Below are 21,007 nucleotides of genomic sequence, written 5' to 3'. Positions count from 1 at the left end.
ACGCGCCACCGTGTTAATCTGCCTACACATTAGCCCAAAGAGGGACGATTCCTCACAGACATAAAATAGATTTAATCAGCCATAATAAATATGTCCCCTCTGACAGGGCTGCACCGAGCCTTTCTGCTGCCTGAGGCTAAAACCGAAACGCCCGACTCGGGCAGCGCGATAATGATGACACCGGCCTCTGATGGGCTACAGGAACTAGGACTAAAGTCTATTAGAGGAGACGGTGGGCCAGGGAGACATCGCGCCCGTGTCCCATCGCAGCATTCAACTGTATTGCTGTCCTGAGATGCAGTTGAATATGTAGAGATGAGCGTTTCCACAATGGAAGTGCTCATTGCCCATGGCCCTTCTGCTGCCCCCCCCCTTTTGGTGCCCCCTCCTCTGGCCTCATTGGTGGTGCACACCCCTTATCTGATTGGTGGGGTTTTTAATCCCGGCACCCTCTGCTGATTAGTTGTTTGAAGAGGCCCCGGTGCTTTATTGAGCGCTGCAGCCTTCTCATAGCACACTGCCGTACATTGTATAGCTGCTGTGCTTGGTGCTGCAGCTCAGCTCCATTCACTTTAATGGGACAGAGCTGGGCTTGAGCCATGTGACAGATGAATATGCTTTTTTTCCATTTTTTTCCCATCACTGGCTTAGGAAGAGGCCACAGCGCTCACCAGAGTGCTGTTCAAACAGCTGATCACTGGGGGTCCCAGGATTCTGACAACCCCACCTTGAGGATAGGCCATCAATATCAAAATCTCGGTCAACCCCTTTAAAAAAATGATGCAATTTTGCAAATAGGCTTGATTTAGGGTACTTTCACAGTTGCCTGAACTGCCTGCCTGATCAGGCAAACTGTATGCAAACGCATGTCATTTTTTCTGACTGATCAGGCATTTTTCAGACTGATCAGGATCCTGATCAGTCTGAAAAATGGCTGATTAGTCAGAAAAATGCATTGCAATACCGGATCCGTTTTTCCGGTGTCATCCGGCAAAACGGATCTGTAATTTATTTTTTTCACATTTTTAAAGGTCTGCGTATGCGCAGACCGGAATACCGGATCCGTCAATGCCTCAATTTGAATGCCGGATCCGGCACTAATACATTCCTATGGAAAAAAAAAAGCCGGATCTGGCATTCAGGCAAGTGTTCAGTTTTTTTGGCCGGAGATAAAACTGCAGCATGCTACGGTATTATCTCCGTCCTGAAAAGTCAAAATGACTGAACTGAAGACATCCTGATGCATCCTGAGCGGATTACTCTCCATTCAGAATGCATGGGGATAAAACGGATCAGTTACTTTCCGGTATAGAGCCCCTGGGACGGAACTCAATGCCGGAAAAGAAAAACGCTAGTGTGAAAGTACCCTAACGCCTTGACTACCTTTGCATGGACGGCGGAAGTCATCACTTGAAATATGTCGCCTGCTCGTGAGTGCAGCGGGCACTAAAGCTGCCAGGTTTCTGCTGTTTCAAACAGCAGAGGCCCTGGGCTAATGCCTGTGTAATGCCAAGCACAGTTATTTAACCCCTCAGATGCCATGGTGGAAATTTGGTAGCTGCAATCCCCCCCACTTTCTTGCCCACCGCCGGTAACAGCTTTCCCTCTCTGAGATCGGAGAATCTGTTACCTTGTAATGATGGGCATCGGATCCTCCAGCAGGCTCCGGCCTATCACAGGAATATTCCGATACAGGCCTGCAATGTCTATTCTGTAATGGATCCAAAATCCATTAGTGAATAGAAATGGCAATCTAATGATAAATAAAAAATAATAATAAAAAAGTTGTTAAAAATCTTAGAAGAAATCTAAAAATTCAAATCGCCCCCCTTTCCCCAAATTAAAAAATAAACATCAAAGGCATCGCTGCATCTGCAAACGCCTCTGAAAAATATTTATCCCATACAGTGAACAGTGTAATGCAAAAAAAAAATCTAAATTGCTGATCCACAATTTTTTCATTGCTTCACCTCCCCAAAATTATTGAATAAAAAGAGATTAAAAAGCTGTACACATTTGAAAATTGTATCAAACACTACAGATTGCCCTGCAAAAAACGAGTCCTGACACAGCTGTCGTCATAACGTAACTATAAAAAAAAGTATTATTTCCAGCTTCCCATACATCATAGGCATTATTAAATGTTGACATTAGAAAGTGCAACTTGTCCTGCAAAAAAACAAGTCCTCATACGACTGTGTAAAAGAAAAATAGAAATGTTACGGCTCCGAAAAAGGCAGGGAGTGAAAAACAAAAATCTGAAAATTGAAAAACTCAATTGGTTAAAAACCACCCACAATTTTGTGTATATAACTGTAGTCCTAATGCCTTTATAATCCGTCCACTATTGCTGTCCTACCAAATGTATGTAGGGAACAGATGGAAGGGAGTATGACTGTGGGATCAGACTACACAGGGTTTGTTTGTAGTCTGTAACCATGGAGACATTTGTCTATATAGGAGCTGTATGAAGAACATAGTGGGATATTTGTTAATAAAAACGATTTGCAAAATTGGGGCTTTGTCGTGAAGGTGTTCTATGTGGCGGTAATGGGGCACTTCCATGTATAACTAATCAGGGACCCCATGAATTTGCTCACTGACGGTGGTTTTGTCCTTGTGAAGGTGCACTGGATCGTTGCGTGATGGGCATCACGGCTGTGGAGATCCTCAACGCCTGCGACGAAGCCGTCCCTGCCGCTGTCGACACGCTCAGTCACTCAGCTGTGAACCTAAAGCAGGCCATGACCAGGCGCAGCCTGGCAGCTCTCAAGACTGTAGCACATCACAAGCTCCAAACCCTGGCCACCAACCTTCTGGCCTCTGAAGCATCTGACAAGGTAGGTGCACACGTGCTCTGTATTTCTCTATTGTGTCTTGAGGACAGCTCCAGTCCATACACCCATCTTTAAAGGGGCTGTCTCCTCACAGACTACCCCATTAACATGAAAGCTGCTGACTTCCAGGTGGATTTTGCCAGTGGAAATCATTGGCTGCTTATTTTCCCAACAGTGACCACTACAGGACAAGCGTCGTATTACATCACGCCATTCACAGAAAGGCAATTCGTGGACGAACTCAGTCCACCAGAGCGAGAGCCGTCTGGCTCGTAGAGAAGGGGTCCCAAACTGCAGACCCACCTTTATTGCTAACCATATGTCCTGATGAGAGTTTTCAAATTTTTTGCGTGACTTGATGATTTTTGGTAACTTACTTGCATAAAACTGCAAGAAAGAAGAATCGAATACCTTCTGATATACTGAGCATTACAATTTTTTCTCTTGTCCTGCTCCACTGGTCATTTTGGGGGTCGGTCTGTATGGTAGGTATCAGCGACGGTCGTGTCCATTGTATTGTTTTGTCACACGGTAATTTACTGCGAATGCAATTTATAGTGACTTTTCAATTTATAGTGCCATATTGTCCTGCTTGGTATAAGTACCAGATATGGAAATGTATAGCACTAAAGCCCAGGATACTTATGTATGGCACATGTCCTGGGCTTTAGTCTGTTTTAGTAACTACTTGCATTCCCCATGGATTAAGAATTGCCGATCATCATTTCTTTTCTCTTTATTTTGAAGCCATTCCTCTATTATTCCTTCTAGATGTTTATGAATGAATTGCTAGCAGTTTTCCATGAAGGTCCAGCTGGCTGTTACCAGTTGGGAGTGTGTCCCTTCGCAGTCTGACACTGGCAGCAGTGATTGGATAGATTGCGCAAGGACAAACCCCCAACTGGTTACACCCGTCTGGAACTCCATTACAGACTGCTGGCAATTCACTTATACAGGAATAATAGAGGGATGGTACAACATAGAGCCATAATACATTTTGTTATTACATGGAGGATGCAAGTAGTAGTTCCTAAAACAGACATGTCAGGAGAGGGGACAGGTCCTCTTTAAAGCTTCTGCAATCTAGCTGCCTCTGTCCAGCCCACGTAGCCCTTAAAGAGTTTTCTTCATTAATGCGGACCTTATCTATAGACCCCACAGTGTGGGCGGATCCCCGGTGGTAATCATATTTATCTGATCCACACTACTAGGGTCTGGCCCCATCGCTGCCCTGCCATCTCTGCAGGTCCTGGGTCTCCCCTTGTCAACATCCGCTTTGACACCAGATCACTCAACCACTGCAGTGAGTGACTGGCCTCAGCGGTCCCATGCCACCCTGTGTCATGGCATGAGGCCCCGCCCTTGGTGCACTTAACTGCTCATTTGCATATGGCTCCAAAGTACCTTTTCTCCAGAACTAAGCAATGGATCGCTAAGTGAAACATATCATTACATTGAGCTGAGGCAGCCCAACAAGGCATGTGCCTGGTTCATCAGTGAATTTCCTGCCTGTAAACTTCCTTTAAAATGACTGTGTTGTCAGAGAATGGCTTTTGCTTACATCAGATTTTTTCCAGCATTATTTGTGTTTTAAAATAATCCTGAAGTTTTGCAGTTTTCACTGTAAAATCACTATGCTGACGCTCCCTGCTCTGTGGAGATCGCTTCTTAGTAGTCATCTCACTATCATGACTGGCAGGACTGCAATGACAGGTAACACTTCTGTATAGATAACAGGGGATTCATCATTCTCAGTAGGTGATGTCACAGCTCATTTACTCCTTCACACTGCACTGTAATGTTTGCCACATTCTTTTTCTCTAATCTGTTTGTATTTTGTAATTATGGGGGCGGCCTTCTCGGCAGAGCTGGCACCAGCATTCAAAGATGTACTTTACAGCAGCCACATGGCCCATAGGAACCTGTAGTCTGGAGATGACTCTTTGACTTCTATGGGAGAGTGTTGTGGGCATGCTGTACAGATGTCATTGTGCAGGGAGGGGGAGGAGGTGAGCTGTGACTGTCATCTATTTTTCCTGCTGGATCCTGTGTTTATAATAGGTATTTTAGCCTTCATAGATCATGACCTGAAACATAAAAAAAAAAAAAAAAATTCTTAAAAAAAATTAAAAATTCTTAAAAAAATTAAAAATTCTTAAAAAAAATTAAAAATTCTTAAAAAAAAAATTCTTAAAAAAAAAAAAAAGGTGTAATGCAAAAATTGCACGTAAATAATAGGTCACTGTCTGGGACTTGCTCGCTCCACCCTCATGACTCATTACACTCTCCTAATATCTTTGATAACTGATTACATCTTCTATGTGTCTCCTCGATTGTCCCAGTTCCAATAATGTAGATTTTTATTTATTTATTTATTTATTTATTTTATACTGCAATTAGGGATCCTAGCGGGAGTGCTCTCGTACCCCCATTCCTCCCGCATTGTAGTGAATACGCTGAAGCCTCACGCAGTGGTAATTGTAGCCCGGCTTAGTAGGAAAACAATTACAGGGGAGAGAAAGCTTAAGACAATGAATCTGCCAGGGAGATAATCACTTTATGAAAAATGTATGCTGATGGAATCATCAGGAAGTCTTCTCACCGCCCTGCCGTGAAGAATCTGCAGCTTCGGGGGGGAGTAATTCCTCTCCTTGAGATAGGACTTCACATAAAGATGGCGGCGGACTCGTCCGCCATCGCCCCCCGCCCAACGACTGTTCTGTGAATTATCATTAGGCTTCATTTGTTCATATGTAGCAGAGCGGAGTTTGTCACTGGTGGTGTCGCAGTGTGTCATTTGTACAGGACTGCTGGTGAACGCAGTGCATCATACGGGTGTCTAGGAAGCTTTCAATACCATATCCGGCTCAATATTCTGAGCTGATTTATTTCTGGGGGGTTACAACTGTTTTGCACAAATTTGCATAAATTTAATAGTGAATATAAGAAACTTTGCAATATATCATATCAGAGAAAAATGCCTCTGTCTCCAGATATCAGTTTTTTCTCATTCCCTCTCTCCTAAATTAACATTCATTCTGATTTCTTTGCTAAATTCATCTCGATCTCTCGAGTAAGCTGCAGTGAGAGAGAGACTTAGGCCCCTTTCACACGGGCGAGTATTCCGCGCGGATGCGATGCGTGAGTTGAACGCATTGCACCTGCACTGAATACCGACCCATTCATTTCTATGGGGCTGTTCACATGAGCGGTGATTTTCGCGCATCACTTATGCGTTGCGTGAAAATTGCAGCATGCTCTATATTCTGCGTTTTTCACGCAACGCAGGCCCCATAGAAGTGTAGCCACTAGCTCAGAGAGGACTGAGCATTAGAGATGGAGCCTGCAGAGGGGAAAAACTGCTGAAAAATACTGAATGCAAGTCACATCATAGGCAGATTTTTCCTTGTGTACACACACTAGAGATTATTCTGAAAGTGTAGCTGCTTCTTCTGACTCTGGTCACTATTTCGTTTCTGGAGCCAGTGGCTGCCCAATACAGCTGATGTGTCGGACCCCCTCCAACCTGGTATTGATGACTTGTCTAAAGAATAGGTCATCAATAGCTAAAAGCTGGACAAGCCATTTAAATTATAAAATTCTGCTGTATTGGCAACTAGCAGGAGTTTGGCAGCTATCTGCATGCTGAGTATAAATTGTATGCAGTTCTAACTTCCTAAGCTCCCCCTAGTGGTGGCAGTCGGCAGACAGAATTTTATGTTTTTACTCTATTGTGTTCTTAAAGCTGGTTTACCCACAAAAAACAATTATCACCGATCGCCCGGGGAGTCCAACTGCTGGGACCCTTACCTATCGCATAAAATGGGGGGTTCCTGTTTGAATGAAGTGGTGGTTTTGCTTGTCCACTCCCGCTCCATTCAAGCTCTGTGGGACTGATGGAGGTAGTAGTGCTGTACTCCGCTCTCTGAGCGCTAAGAAAACATTATGTGGTGGTTATACGGAATACAATTCTATTTTAAGACAGACATTTTTCGGCTTCGGCTCTGCTACATCAGTATCCCTGTAGTGAGCTGTCCGGGTAGAATAACATGTGACATTCATACATTTATTTTATTTCTGTTCTCTTTTCACCTTTTCAGAGGAGTGTATTTTGGTTCAGTAATACAATAATTCCCCGCGGGCACTGCCGTTCCTGGCACAGTTTGAGCTGTGAAGTCCTGTCCTGTCTTGCCGATTAATAATTTACTGCTGCAATTCTCATATTACCAGGCGGAAGGAAGGAGCGGCCAGGACAGCAGCTCCAGCTCTTCCTTGTTAAGCACTGGAAAGTTGTTGGGTCTGTTTCTTCCTAAACTAACCTCTGAGCTGGAGTTAACCCTGTCCTCCCTGTGTCTCTTGGTGTATCGAAGGTCCATGTGGTCACGGCTGCATGCTGAGTTACTGATGTAATTTCCTTACAGTTCCCATACCCACAGGGATTCGCTCAGCCCCGAGACTTAAAGGGATTATCCCATGAAAATCAGACATCATATAGCACATGACAATGGCTAACAAAGCTAGAACCAACCCTGTACCTCACATGGATCCAGAGATCTTCCCCATTCAGTGCTTCATTTGCACTACTACATTTTTTTTTTCAAACTAGCAGCTCAGGGGTGTTTCCTTTCTGCTGTGGCTCTCTCCCTATCACAGCTCTGGAGGCGTGTCATCTCTGCTGCGGCTCTCTCCCTATCACAGCTCTGGAGGAGTGTCATCTCTGCTGCGGCTCTCTCCATATCACAGCTCAGGGGGTGTTTCCTTTGTGCTGCAGCTCTCTCCCTATCACAGCTCTGGAGGCGTGTCATCTCTGCTGTGGCTCTCTCCATATCACAGCTCTGGAGGCGTGTCATCTCTGCTGCGGCTCTCTCCCTATCACAGCTCTGGAGGCGTGTCATCTCTGCTGCGGCTCTCTCCCTATCACAGCTCTGGAGGCGTGTCATCTCTGCTGCTGCTCTCTGCCTATCACAGCTCTGGAGGCGTGTCTTCTCTGCTGCAGCTCTCTCCCCATCACAGCTCTGGAGGCGTGTCATCTCTGCTGCGGCTCTCTGCCTATCACAGCTCTGGAGGCGTGTCTTCTCTGCTGCAGCTCTCTCCCTATCACAGCTCAGGTGGCATGCCCTTTCTTCTACAGCTCTCTTCCAATCACAGCTTAAGGGGCATGGCCTTTCTGCTGCAGCTCCTCCCTGTCACAGCTCAGGGGGCTTATCCTTTCTTCTGCAGTTCTAACAGTAGATATGGCTGGTGTCAGTTGAAGGATGGAAATGTGCATGTGCGACCACCTCAGTCGGTTGACGTGCACATTACTATTCAGATTAAACACAAGGGGGCGCCATTATAATGAAGTAAAGACAATATATCACAACTGGAGCATTTTTGTATCAGAAATTACAAAAGAGGAACTAATTTTTCATGCTGATTGACAGGTCCAGGCGAGAGAACTACGTAGGAACCTGGCCTTGTCAGTCTAGGAGAAGAAGGGGCTGGCAAAGGAAGCAGGAGGAGCAAGTGTGTGCCCAGAGTTTCATGGGTCTGTCCTCTGTGCACTTAGAGGGTTTTTCCAAGACTTTTATATGGATGACCTATCCTTTTGGATAGGGGTCAGCTGTTTGAGAAGGTATCAATGCTCTCAGTAACTCGCCAAGCACAGCGCCGCCCATTGTATAGTGGCTGTGCTTGGTATTGCAGCTCATCCACATTCACTTTGGCTGATCAGTGGGACTACATAGGACTATCAGTACTTAAAGTACCTTGTGCACAAAAGAAACTGATGACAACTTCAGCTCTGCTACATCTGAACTTAGTTAAAGATCGCTGTCATTTTCATACCAGTCCATTGGGCCTAATTAAACCTAATGACCAAAAATAGTTTAAAAAATAAATAAAAAATGATCCTGCTGTATTGCAGCATTTCACTGCAGCTTCTCCTGTGCTCGTTCACCGGGCCGCTCGGTGAGAAAATCTTTGGTCTAATGAACACGGTTAAGAAATAAATTACCGGAGACGCCGCGTGAAATGAAATGATGTCGTTCCTTTTTCCTCCTTGTCTCTCATTGAGCAGAGTCAGGGCAGCGCTGACCTTTTCCTCTGTTCTCGGCACGTTGGGCTGATTGCCTTGATCTTTCCTGCCCTATGGTCATGGGCCTGGATTGGCTTTGATGTGGCCTTTTTCTTGCTTTGTGCTGCTTGTTACTCTGGATTGAGTTGCTGTGTGTGATGCAGCCGGACCGGGCTGTGCGCTGTGTATTCGGAGGGATTGAGTGGAACAGCACAAGCCTTCTTCTGACTGTTCACATTGTGAAGATCCTGCATCTGCCATCACATTGTAGAAAAAAAAACAGATATCCGTCTATTCATACATTGCCAAGAGGAGTAACAGAGGGACAGCACAATTAAGAATCCTAAGAAAAGATGCCCTACATTTATATATATATTTTTCATGGGGACAGATAAGTGATGAAAGGGTTTTGGCGGGAAATTACCTGTTTACAATGAGCTGCGGAAAGGTATTTTATCACCCAGGGCAAAAATTCAATGTGGCTTCTCCTGTACATAATGCTGTACTGCACACACAGAGTACTGATATGATGCGCACATGCGTTACATAAACATGTATACATATTCCAAACACTATATACAGTATCTACTGTATTTATCTCATATCTATCTAAATAAGTCCAGGCTTGTGAGCAGCACAACAAATGGAGAAGGTTGTAGGAGCGATCCAATCTCCAAGAAACACAAAAGGAATAGTCCATAGTATTCAGTATATTGGGCAGACTAGATGGGCCAAATGGTTCTTATCTGCCGACACATTCTATGTTTCTATGGCACATCTTTATTTTACTTGTGGAAGTGCCATGGACTATTCCTTCTATCTATCTATCTATCTACAGTATCTTTCCATCTATCTATCTCATATCTATCTATCTATCTATCTATCTATCTATCTATCTATCTATCTATCTCATATCTATCTATCTCATATCTATCTATCTATTATCTATCTCATATCTATCTAACTATCTATCTATCTATCTATCTATCTATCTACAGTATCTTTCCATCTATCTATCTCATATCTATCTATCTATTATCTATCTCATATCTATCTATCTATTTATCTATCCATCTATCTACAGTATCTTTCTATCTATCTATCTATTATCTATCTATTATCTATCTATTATCTATCTATCTCATATCTATCTATCTATCTATCTATCTATCTATCTATCTATCTATCCCATATCTATCTATCTATCTATCTATCTATCTATCTATCTATCTATCTATCCCATATCTATCTATCTATCATCTATCTCATATCTATCTATCTATCTATCTATCTATTATCTATCTATCTATCTATCTATCTATCTATCTATCTATCTATCTCATATCTATCTATCTACAGTATCTTTCTATCTACACACACATACACATTACACATCCTTGCAGTGCATAATTACTGAATATATTCCTATAGCAATCAGGGCTCTATTTTCCTGACACAGAGCTCCAGATCTCCTGCAGAGACATAGGAGATTTATCAACACTGGTGTAAAGGAAAACTGGCATAGCAACCAATCAGATTTCATTTTTCAGAGCTCCTTTGGAAAATGAAAGGTGGAATCTGATTGGTTGCTCTGGGCAACTAAGCCAGTTCTACTTTATACCGTAAATCTCCCCCATAGAGTTAAAGGGCTTTTCCCATAAAGAACATTGATCACACGTCCACATGATAGCCGGTAAATGTGTGATCAGTTGAACCCTCAGAAATATTTAAAAAAAAACTGGGGTCTCCTCTGTGAATGGAGGGTATGTAGCCGAGTGCTGGACTAGAGCAGCCTCATAGCAGTCAATGAAGCAGTCGTCGGGCATGCCCACTCCCTCTCCGGGGACCCCTGTTCTAGGGATCACTTGGGGTCCCCAGTTATCATATATTTAAAGAGGACCTTTCACCAGGATACATGTATTGAAAGAGTTATATTACCTTACAGTGCGGCCCCCAGTGATGTCTTTTTTTATTTTAAAATTTTTTATATTTTTTTATAAAGGACCCCCCCCATTCGTCCGCTGTGGTCCTCTTTTGTTTTGGTGCCTCATATGCTAATGAGGCGGTTCGGTTCAACTAGGCGGGGACTTGAACTTGTCCTGGGCACGGTTATCTTCTCGCATCCAATCAGAGCGCCCCGCTCTTAGCCAGGGAGAAGGAGCTCAAGTTCTCGCGAGCTTTTACACATCCCGAGCTGTGCGCCATCTTGGAGTCCCTTAGGGGGTGGTGGGAGGTAAATTTGTAAAACTAACATCATGCTCATTTGCCTAGGGGGAGTATTAGTAAAGGTTGAACAAGTTGCTAGTTTTCTAGGGTTGTTTTTCATACTTACCCACAGGATGCTGCTGCCGCCGCCGCTGCGATGCTCTCCGCCGGGGACTCCTAAGATGGCTCGGGATGTGTAAAAGCTCGCGAGAACTTGAGCTCCTTCTCCCTGGCTAAGAGCGGGGCGCTCTGATTGGATGCGCTCGCAGCCAGGGAGAAGATAACCGCCCCCAGGACAAATTCAAGTCCCCGCCTGGTTGAACCGAACCGCCTCATTAGCATATGAGGAGCCAAAACAAACGGGGACCACAGCACATGAAAGGGGGGGTCCTTTAAAAAAAAAAAAAAAAAAGTGTAAAGACCTCACTGGGGGCCGCACTGTGAGGTAATATAACTATTTCAATACATGTATCCTGGTGAAAGGTCCTCTTTAATACGTAGAAAGATGATAAATGTTCTTATAGGAAATCCTTGTGTTCTTGCAGCCCCCACTAGGGGGAGCTTGTGAGCTTCCTGCATACATCCACATCTTCATTGAGTTCAGTAGGTAGCAGTATGCAATGGAAATTCACTTTCATCCCCAGTGACATCCCCAGTGTAAGGATCCAGCTAAATAAACCCCCAGCCTGTCTCTGAGCGGATATTTGAAGATTTTACACATTTACATATGGCTTAATCTATTCTACCAGGATAGCAGGCATAGCAGCTGCTATGGGGCCCCCATAACTACGGGGCCCCTTCTCCCCTCAGACCTATGTTCAGTTTGTGATGTAGATGGACAGTGGAAGAGCGCATTACCTTTTGCATTATTTCTGTGCCGTGACATCACTGATTCATTTCACCAGTAATATCATAGTATTGTGATATCACTGTGACATCACTGTGCGCACTAGAAAAAACCAACATAATCATAAGCTTCTCATATTCATGGTACTGAAGGTGGTCCTGGTGGTATGGGGCCCCATTCTAAGGTTTGCCAGGGGGCCCCATAGGCTCTTGTTACTCCCCTGAATGTATTTGTTTCCCATTGTAGCTTTGCTGAGTAGATACATTGTATCTGTGGGGGGTGGGGTGGGGGGGGCAGCAAATGTCTGTCTATGCACACTTTAGCCAGCAGGGGGCAGCAAATGTCTGTCGTTCTTAGTGCGATGTGATAGCAGACGTTCTTGGATCGCCCTCTCGGATCATTACGCCCGTAACGCTTTTTGCAGCCCTCCCGGATTTCTATTGTGCGCGTGTGTAGCTGTATACAGTAAAAGGTGGTGGTTGCTGAAAAGGCTCCATATAATATCACAAGCAGCAAAGTGACAAGTGGTGACGGGAGCGCTCCGGGTCTGAAAGAACCAACTCCAAATGTTATGTGATTTCACACTGGAGACCTCCTTAATGGCGCCAACATATACTGCAGTGCAAATTCTGTGCAGATAATTGGCTTTGATATATATTCCTGTAGGAGAGGACAGAATTGCACTTCTTCTTTACTTATTTTGTTCCTTAAAGGGGTCGGCCCATCTCGCACTTTGGTAGTAAAGCGTTAGGATCTGCCGCCAATGTCTATTAGCATTACCAGCATTTGCCTCTAGAAAGGGGGCCCCAAAGTAAACGAGGGCGACCATCGTCCACTCACGTCTATGGGAGTGACAACAATAGCTGAGCACAAGGATAGGAGGCCGCACTCGCTCTCCATTTCTATGGGAGTTCTGGAAATAGCCGAGTGCTCTCGCTCTGCTGTTTTTGGAACTCCCATAGAAGTGTATAGAGAGCAGGCTGCGCATGCGCTGTGTGCTCTCCTTCACTTTGGGAGGCCCCGTTCTAGAGATGGGTGCGGGTCCAGTGTCGGGACCTGCACCTATCGGATACTGGGAGCGCATCGTTAGTATGTTCCACCAATGTCCGATAGGTGAGGAATGGGCCAACCCCTTTAAATTTAATGTTAAATAAAATGCGTTTTTGAGATGGGCCAACCCCTTTTAAATTATGTATTTTTTAAAATTTATATTTTATTATGTATCATTTCCACCTGACCAATAAGACACCAGAGGAAGGAGCCTGGCACAATTCCTGGTTTGGGAAATTTGGTCTGGTTACTACAGTGTGGAAACCATACTGTAACAGTGAATACAGGGAGCCATGTCAGCACATGGTGGTCTTTTTGTGTTTTTTGTAGGTCTGTGAAATTTCTTTAACAAAAAAATGAATTTCACCCCCACCCAATTTAACTATTTGTTTCTTGATTCCACAGCGTCGCTACTTTAGGTCCTGTCTGGTGTATCCTGCTGGTAGGGACCTTGGAGGTCATTGATTGTTCTGAAATACGCCTAACCATTGCGCCGCTATCTGCGACCTCGCTCCGCTCACGCCAGGTCTAAGCTTGTGGGCGTGGGAAGGGGTGCTTCACTTACCATTTTCTGCATCTGTTTTAGGCGTAAAAAATGGTCTAAATGTAAGATTGCAAAGAAGCTGTCTTACATTTAGAACTGGCGCTGAATGCGCCGAAGTTATGGCGAGGCCGGCGCCTCCTCATAACTTCGCCCGATTGTAAAACGCCCGATTGTTCTTCACACATGTGCTGTAATGTCTTCACTAACATAGCCGCATGATTGCGCTGCTCATCACGCTGTGCACAGCGCACAATTCTCCTGAAATACTCAGTGCTGCTGGGGGCCTGCTCCTATGATCTAATACTCGATCTGTTATATCCTACTTATCTCCATTTCCCTCTAAGCTTCATGATACTGTCCTGTCTGCATGCAACCCTGCCTTGTAAGTGGACAGGTCAGTGCACCCTACGAGGTCAACACACTCCTCCCCCCCTGGTGTTGTCATTATTCCTATTATCTGATGAGCCGTTAGATATTATATCGCTGCGCCCCCCCCCCCCCCCCCCCCCTCCCTCATCACACTCTTTTACCTCCGGCATGATCTCTATCTAACAGGCCACAGAGTGTTTGTCAAACCACCACTGCCTGCTAGGGCAGGGCGATTTTAACCCTCCCTCCCAAAAAATAAAAAATAACTTACTGATAATTATTTTCAATTTAAGGACAATTATAGATTTTTCTCAATTATCTTTTTTTTTTTTTTTTTTTTAGGTTATTTTTTTATGACGGCTCAGTGCTATCTCCAATCCGGTCACTACAGCAGGGGCCCGGCTACAGTCAGTGCTGAGTACCTGCGGTGATCCACAGCCTATATTGGAACTGAACTAGGGTTTCCACCTTTCCCAACAAAAATAGCGGCCAAGTTAAGCCACGCCCCAAAAGGGGTATGATTGTGGAGGCGTGGCTTAACAGAGGGTGTGAAGTCGCTATGTCATAATGTGGCTCCCAGTATTAATAATACCCCCATTAGTGCCCCCCAGTATTAATAATACCCCCATTAGTGCCCCCCAGTATTAATAATACCCCCATTAGTGCCCCCCAGTAATATTAATGCCTCCATTTGTGCCCCCAGAATGAATAATGCCCCCATTTGTGCCCCCCAATAATATTAAGCCCCATTAGTGCCACCATTAGCACCCCCCAGTAATATTAATGCCTCCATTAGTTTCCCACAAAATTTATTAATGCCCTCTTCTCTGCTTGTGCAAAAAAAACAAAAATAAACTCACCTCCATTTGATGGAGTTACGTTCAGTCAGCAGCGAGTGTTCACCGCGGCGCCATCAAATGGAGGGGGTGAGTTTTGTTTTTTTATTGCTTTTTTATTGCAGAAGTTAAAGGCTGTAGTAATGAGCGCTCCACAATGGAAGTGCTCATTAGTAACAGTCCATACAGGAAAACACCGGTAGACTGAACGGACTACACAGCCGGCGCTGATAGAGCGCCCCAGACTAAAACATGATTTGATTTATTAATTTCTTATAAAAAAACAATATCGTCGAGCACTAAAAGAGCAAATTAATCAAATTGATTTGATTAATCAGCCAGCCTGCCGTAGAAGAACAGCGCCCACGTAGTCAAGTCATCTCGGCTGCCCCTACATGGTAATCATAGCGTATAGCATATCCTCTATTAGTAGCTCCATATGTCAATGTCCTTATTACGTTCAGTACATATTCCATCATTTTTGGACATTAGGCTTTATTGTTACCAGGTTGGCAATGTATGTTAGATCTTCTGCCAGATGCCACTATATAGGCGTATTCGGGATGCCCATAAGCCAGAAGACGTATAGTGCGGTATAACCGCACAGCAGACTAAACTATCCCATACCATTAAAAATCAGATGTATACCAGCAAGACGGAGGTCAGATGGGCGCACCTTTGGCCTCCATTGGGTCGATAGGGGCCTGTGGATACATTTAACATATACAGCAGGTGAAAAACTTGCAAAATCATCTTAATATGAGAGGGAGGCGTAAAGTTGATCTTAAGACCTAATAGAGCAGCCAATGCTGCAGACAGCTTAGTGGTGCTCATGCCATCTAAGGCCTATTGATTGTGTCTCCTTTCTCTTCCCGTGGGTGAGATGCAGAGTTCATGGTGCCTCCTGGGGTCTCCATATCCCATGTACATCCAGTCACAAGAGTGGCCGAGGATTCAGGCCTCACAGCATGTGGCATGTTCTGGCGGTATTTGGCGAGGATGTATACTCCCTAAGGCCCTTATAGGCTTCACAAGTTCCTCTTGGGCTCTCTCACCTTGTGATGAGATCTTTGGAGCTAATGAACGGTCCTCTCATGGACAACTGGTATAAGGTCTAGCTTATACCTTATACCAGTTATAAGGTCTAGCTGCCTCATCCATGGTTAAAGGAGTGAAAGCATGGTGACATCTCAAAGGGTCCAGGTTGGTGGGGCAGCCTTTCAGTTGGAGTTATCTGTTATATGGAGGACAGCCTTTTGAAGAGGCCATCATAGATGTCTGGAGAGGTCAGCCCTGGTGGCTTTGAGATGTTGGATGTCAACATGGATGATAATTGCATACACTGGGACTTTACCATCCATGCTTTGCTGGTGGGTGTGAGGGTGCCATCTTCATGGTCTTGAGACCCATGAGATCCTACAAGGTTTGATTCCTTATGAGAGTCCTAGAAGGACAACGCAGAACCATTGTCCCATAATTTTACAGTGTTACTTGGATTAGGGTTACCATTTCAAAAGTCTCAGTCCCCAGCCTCAGGCACACTATTATAGCCCCCCCCCACCGTCGCCCTCTCTGATATTCGGTGGTCAGTAGCACTTGGTTCAGCTGCTTGGTTGTTGCACATCATAATTGGCATAAGATAAATGGATGGAGTGAGGAGCCCAAGGCTAATGTTCTCGTATCTGCAGCTAGCACAGGGCTTTCTGAGGGAATTAGAATCTTTTCTTCTGGAGAAACTTAGCCATAAGTTACTTTCTTGGCTTAACTCGTCTGGAGCTACTTGTTCTTTTCTTTGGATCTGAACTCATAGCTGTAATGAACGGTCCTGAATGTCCCGGTAGTCTGAGCTCATTTTTTAAAGGGTTTGTTCACTTTACATGAGCTTTTCTGTATGCAAATGTCCAATATCTGACATCAGCTTCATGTCTGAGGGTGCTCTTTCTTGTCTTAGGTCAAACCTGATCTATGGGGGTCTGACTACTAGCACCCTCACCACTCTGCCTCAGGTCTATAGGACTTCAGGTCCATCGGTCGCATAGCCTTTCTGCAGCAAGTCCCTTTCTGAGCTGCAGTACCAAGCACAGCCACTATACAATGTACAGCGCTGTGGTTGGTATACTATGAAGAGGGGAGCACTACTGCCCCTTCAGACAGCTGATCGGTGGGGGTCCGGCTCTCTGCACCCAAAGCGATCAGCTTTTGGAAGGGGCCGCAGTGCCCTGACCTATGACATGACCTCCTTGAACTATGACATCACTCCCATTGGTCACATGGCCTTTATTCAGCTCAGTCCCATTCAAGTGAATGGAATGAGCTGCAGTACCAAGCACAGCCACTATACAATGTACGACGCTGTATTTTGGTGTGAAATGAAGAGGCCACGGCTCATGTACACGCGATGCGGGAGTTGTCAAACCAGCACCTGGATCTGAATACTTTTGTATTTGCATGTAATTTAAAATTTTTATATGGCCAATCAGTTATTCAATAAAATGCATCTGTATAGCGCCACCTGCTGTTTTCATTTTCCTTATTTCTCCATCCACCTCACTGAGGTGGTTGCACGTGCTCAGTTTAAGTCTTCAACTGCAACCAGCCGTATCTTCTGAGCTGTGATAGGGAGAGATGCTGCACTAAAGACACGCCCCCTGAGCTGCCAGCCTATAATAAATCTAGCAGAATAATTGAAGCAATAAATGGTGAGATCTCTGGATCCATGTGAGGTACAGGGCTGGTTCTAGCTTTGTTAGAAAGAGATTGTCATGTACTATATGTCCGATTTTTTTACATTAGTCACGGCATAACCCCTTTAATCAAAGCCCAGCATACTTACCGTATCTTTATGTGCCAGATCCATTTTAAACTAGCAATTCCAAGCAGTTGTATTTGTGCCTGGTACAGCAGCTTTCGGCCCCCTATTAAAAATGAAGTTTTAATATGTGCAATTGATCCTCTAGGAGCAACGGGGGCGTTACCATTACACCTACAGGCTCTGCTCTTTCTGCAGCTGTCGAGCCCTCTCCACTTTTAGGGACAGGGCCAGACAGTGAAAACATCATCACACCTGGCCCTGTCAATCAAAGTGCAGGTGGCGTGGCAATTGCAGAGAGAGCAGAGCCTCTAGGTGTAATGGCAACGCCCCCGTTGCTCCTAGAGGCTCATTTGCATATATTAAGACATCATTTTTCTCAGCAATGCGGGCACATATGAACATGGGACCAACACAGATGCCTCCAGCTGCCAAGCGCACATGTAACAGGCCAGCCAGTGTCATAGGTACAAAACTGCTGACAGATGCCCTTTAATCAATTTCTTGTATTATTCTACATACCGTAGTTGGAGTTGCACTTTTAGGACACACTAATGTGGGGAGAATAGCGGTTGCTTGTCTTTTAAAGGGCTTGTCCAGGATCATGAAATACATGGCAACTTTTTAACAGAAACCGCACCACATCTGTGTGCAGACTGGGTGTGTTATTACAGCTCCGCTCCATTCACCTCAGTGGTGCTGCAATACCAGCTACAACCGATGGACTGGTGGGGCGCTGTTTCTGGAAGAAAGCAGCCATGTTTTTCTTAATCCAGAGTAACCCCTTTAATGAGGGGGGGTTCTCTTATTTCCGTTACATTGTAAGAGTGGAGACTGGCTGATTGTTCACAGCAGTGAGGTCTACGGCATTACATACCTCATCAAAATGCAAGCATAAGAGGGGGTCTCCACTCGCAGGGTGGGATATGTACGTCACAACTACAGTGGTTTGCTGCTAATTGCAGTATTTTTTTTTGCAAGTTTAGGGGAAGCGCGTGAAAAAAGCATTTGTCTGAAATTCACAGCAGACGACTGCGGTTATGCTGCAGGGTTCTCAGCCGCATGGCAGACTGCTACCCCGTGTCCGCTATATGGAGTCTATCAGGAGCTCTATAGGGACAAGGAATATGAGTGTCATGTGGCATCAGCGGAAAGGTGCTGCCCCCCACTGGGGTCCCAGAACTCTGTTGTAGATGTGTGTGCGCCACATTTGTTAAAGGGGTTTTCCGGGCTCCAGATATTAAAGACCTATGCAGAGAATAGGCCATCAGTATCAGATCCGTGGGGGTCCGACACCCAGCACCCCCTCCGATCAGCTGTTTCGAGCATCTGTGGCGCTATAGTGTTTGGAGCAAAAGCAGAAGGCTCCGTACACTCTGTAGTTTCTAGCGTCGGCATACTTAAACTCAGCTCCCATTCACTTTAAAGGGGGCTGAGCTGCCATTCTCCGCCGCAACACAGTGTGTGGCGCTAATTGCTTCCATCTTTGCCCATTGTATAGTTTTCAGCACCCGGCTGCTAGAAACAGGTGGTCAGTAGGGGTGCCAAGTAAGGGGTGGCATAAAGTTAGACCAAATTTGTCTTCCAGTGTGAGATACATTTGAAGCATCTATCTAGACTAGTTCTAAGTTGCCTAAATTGAAGACCATATTATTAAAGGGAACCTGTCGCATTGAAGATGGTGTCTGAGCTGAAGACTGCAGGTTATAGAGCAGGATGAGCTGAGCAGATTGATGTATAGTTTTATGGGAAAAGATTCAGTAAAACCTGTAATTTATTCATTTAAAGTCCTGCTTATTCTGGGCTTTGAAGTCAGGAGGAGGTCCTATCAGTGATTGACATCCTTCCCTCTATGAGGAGGTCGGTCCTATCAGTGATTGACATGCTTCCCTCTATGAGGAGGTCGGTCCTATCAGTGATTGACATCCTTCCCTCTATGAGGAGGTCGGTCCTATCAGTGATTGACATCCTTCCCTCTATGAGGAGGTCGGTCCTATCAGTGATTGACATCCTTCCCTCTATGAGGAGGTCGGTCCTATCAGTGATTGACATCCTTCCCTCTATGAGGAGGTCGGTCCTATCAGTGATTGACAGCTATCTCTGTATACACAGTCAAAGAGGGAAGGATGTTGATCACTGATAGGTCCTATCATAGAGGGAACGATGTCTGTCATTGATAGGACCGACCTCATAGAGGGAAGGATGTCAATCACTGATAGGACCGACCTCCTCATATCGGGAAGGATGTCTGTCACTAATAGGACCGACCTCCTCATAGAGGGAAGCATGTCAATCACTGATAGGACCTCCTCCTCATAGAGGGAAGGATGTCAATCACTGATAGGACCGACCTCCTCATAGAGGGAAGGATGTCTGTCACTAATAGGACCGACCTCCTCATAGAGGGAAGCATGTCAATCACTGATAGGACCTCCTCCTCATAGAGGGAAGCATGTCAATCACTGATAGGACCGACCTCCTCATATCGGGAAGGATGTCTGTCACTAATAGGACCGACCACCTCATAGAGGGAAGCATGTCAATCACTGATAGGACCTCCTCCTCATAGAGGGAAGGATGTCAATCACTGATAGGACCTCCTCCTCATATCGGGAAGGATGTCTGTCACTAATAGGACCGACCACCTCATAGAGGGAAGCATGTCAATCACTGATAGGACCTCCTCCTCATAGAGGGAAGGATGTCAATCACTGATAGGACCTCCTCCTCATAGAGGGAAGGATGTCAATCACTGATAGGACCGACCTCCTCATAGAGGGAAGGATGTCAATCACTGATAGGACCGACCTCCTCATAGAGGGAAGCATGTCAATCACTGATAGGACCGACCTCCTCATAGAGGGAAGCATGTCAATCACTGATAGGACCGACCTCCTCATAGAGGGAAGGATATCAATCACTGATGGGACCGACCTCCTCATAGAGGGAAGGATGTCAATCACTGATAGGACCTCCTCCTCATAGAGGGAAGCATGTCAATCACTGATAGGACCGACCTCCTCATAGAGGGAAGGATGTCAATCACTGATAGGACCGACCTCCTCATAGAGGGAAGGATGTCAATCACTGATAGGACCGACCTCCTCATAGAGGGAAGCATGTCAATGACTGATAGGACCACCTCCTCATGGACAGATAGCTGTCAATCACTGATAGGACCGCCTCCTGACTTCAAAGCCCAGAATGAGCAGGACTTTAAATGAATAAATTATATATCCATCTGCTCAGCTCCTCCTGCTCTATAACATGGTGCCTGTAAGCATCCATTGCATTTTCATGGTGACGAGTTCCCTTTAAAGGGAGACTTAATCTGAAGTTGTTTTTTTTTTTTTACTCAATATTCATTGAAAATGTTGTTGTTTTTTTGGCAGTTTTTTCTTTCACTCGGCAGTACTATACTTTTGAAAATGAAATACTAAATATTGTCCTCTTGC

The 21,007-nt window shown here is 45.1% G+C and overlaps 1 protein-coding gene across 2 annotated transcripts in view; it reads left to right on the top strand.

The window, feature by feature from the left end:
• WDR7 (WD repeat domain 7) overlaps window positions 1-21,007 on the top strand; it is a 363,534-nt gene that overhangs the window by 73,920 nt on the left and 268,607 nt on the right. For both annotated transcript variants that reach the window (XM_040421053.1, XM_040421054.1), the window contains one exon: window positions 2,626-2,840. In XM_040421053.1, the coding sequence (XP_040276987.1) occupies window positions 2,626-2,840 (215 nt within the window). The remainder of the gene's footprint in view (window positions 1-2,625; window positions 2,841-21,007) is intronic.

This window comes from Bufo bufo, chromosome 2 (genome assembly GCF_905171765.1).
Source record: "Bufo bufo chromosome 2, aBufBuf1.1, whole genome shotgun sequence".
In the NCBI taxonomy this organism is placed as follows: domain Eukaryota; kingdom Metazoa; phylum Chordata; class Amphibia; order Anura; family Bufonidae; genus Bufo; species Bufo bufo.
Note: the sequence above shows the minus strand (reverse complement) of the source record. Positions and strands in the feature narration are given on the sequence as shown.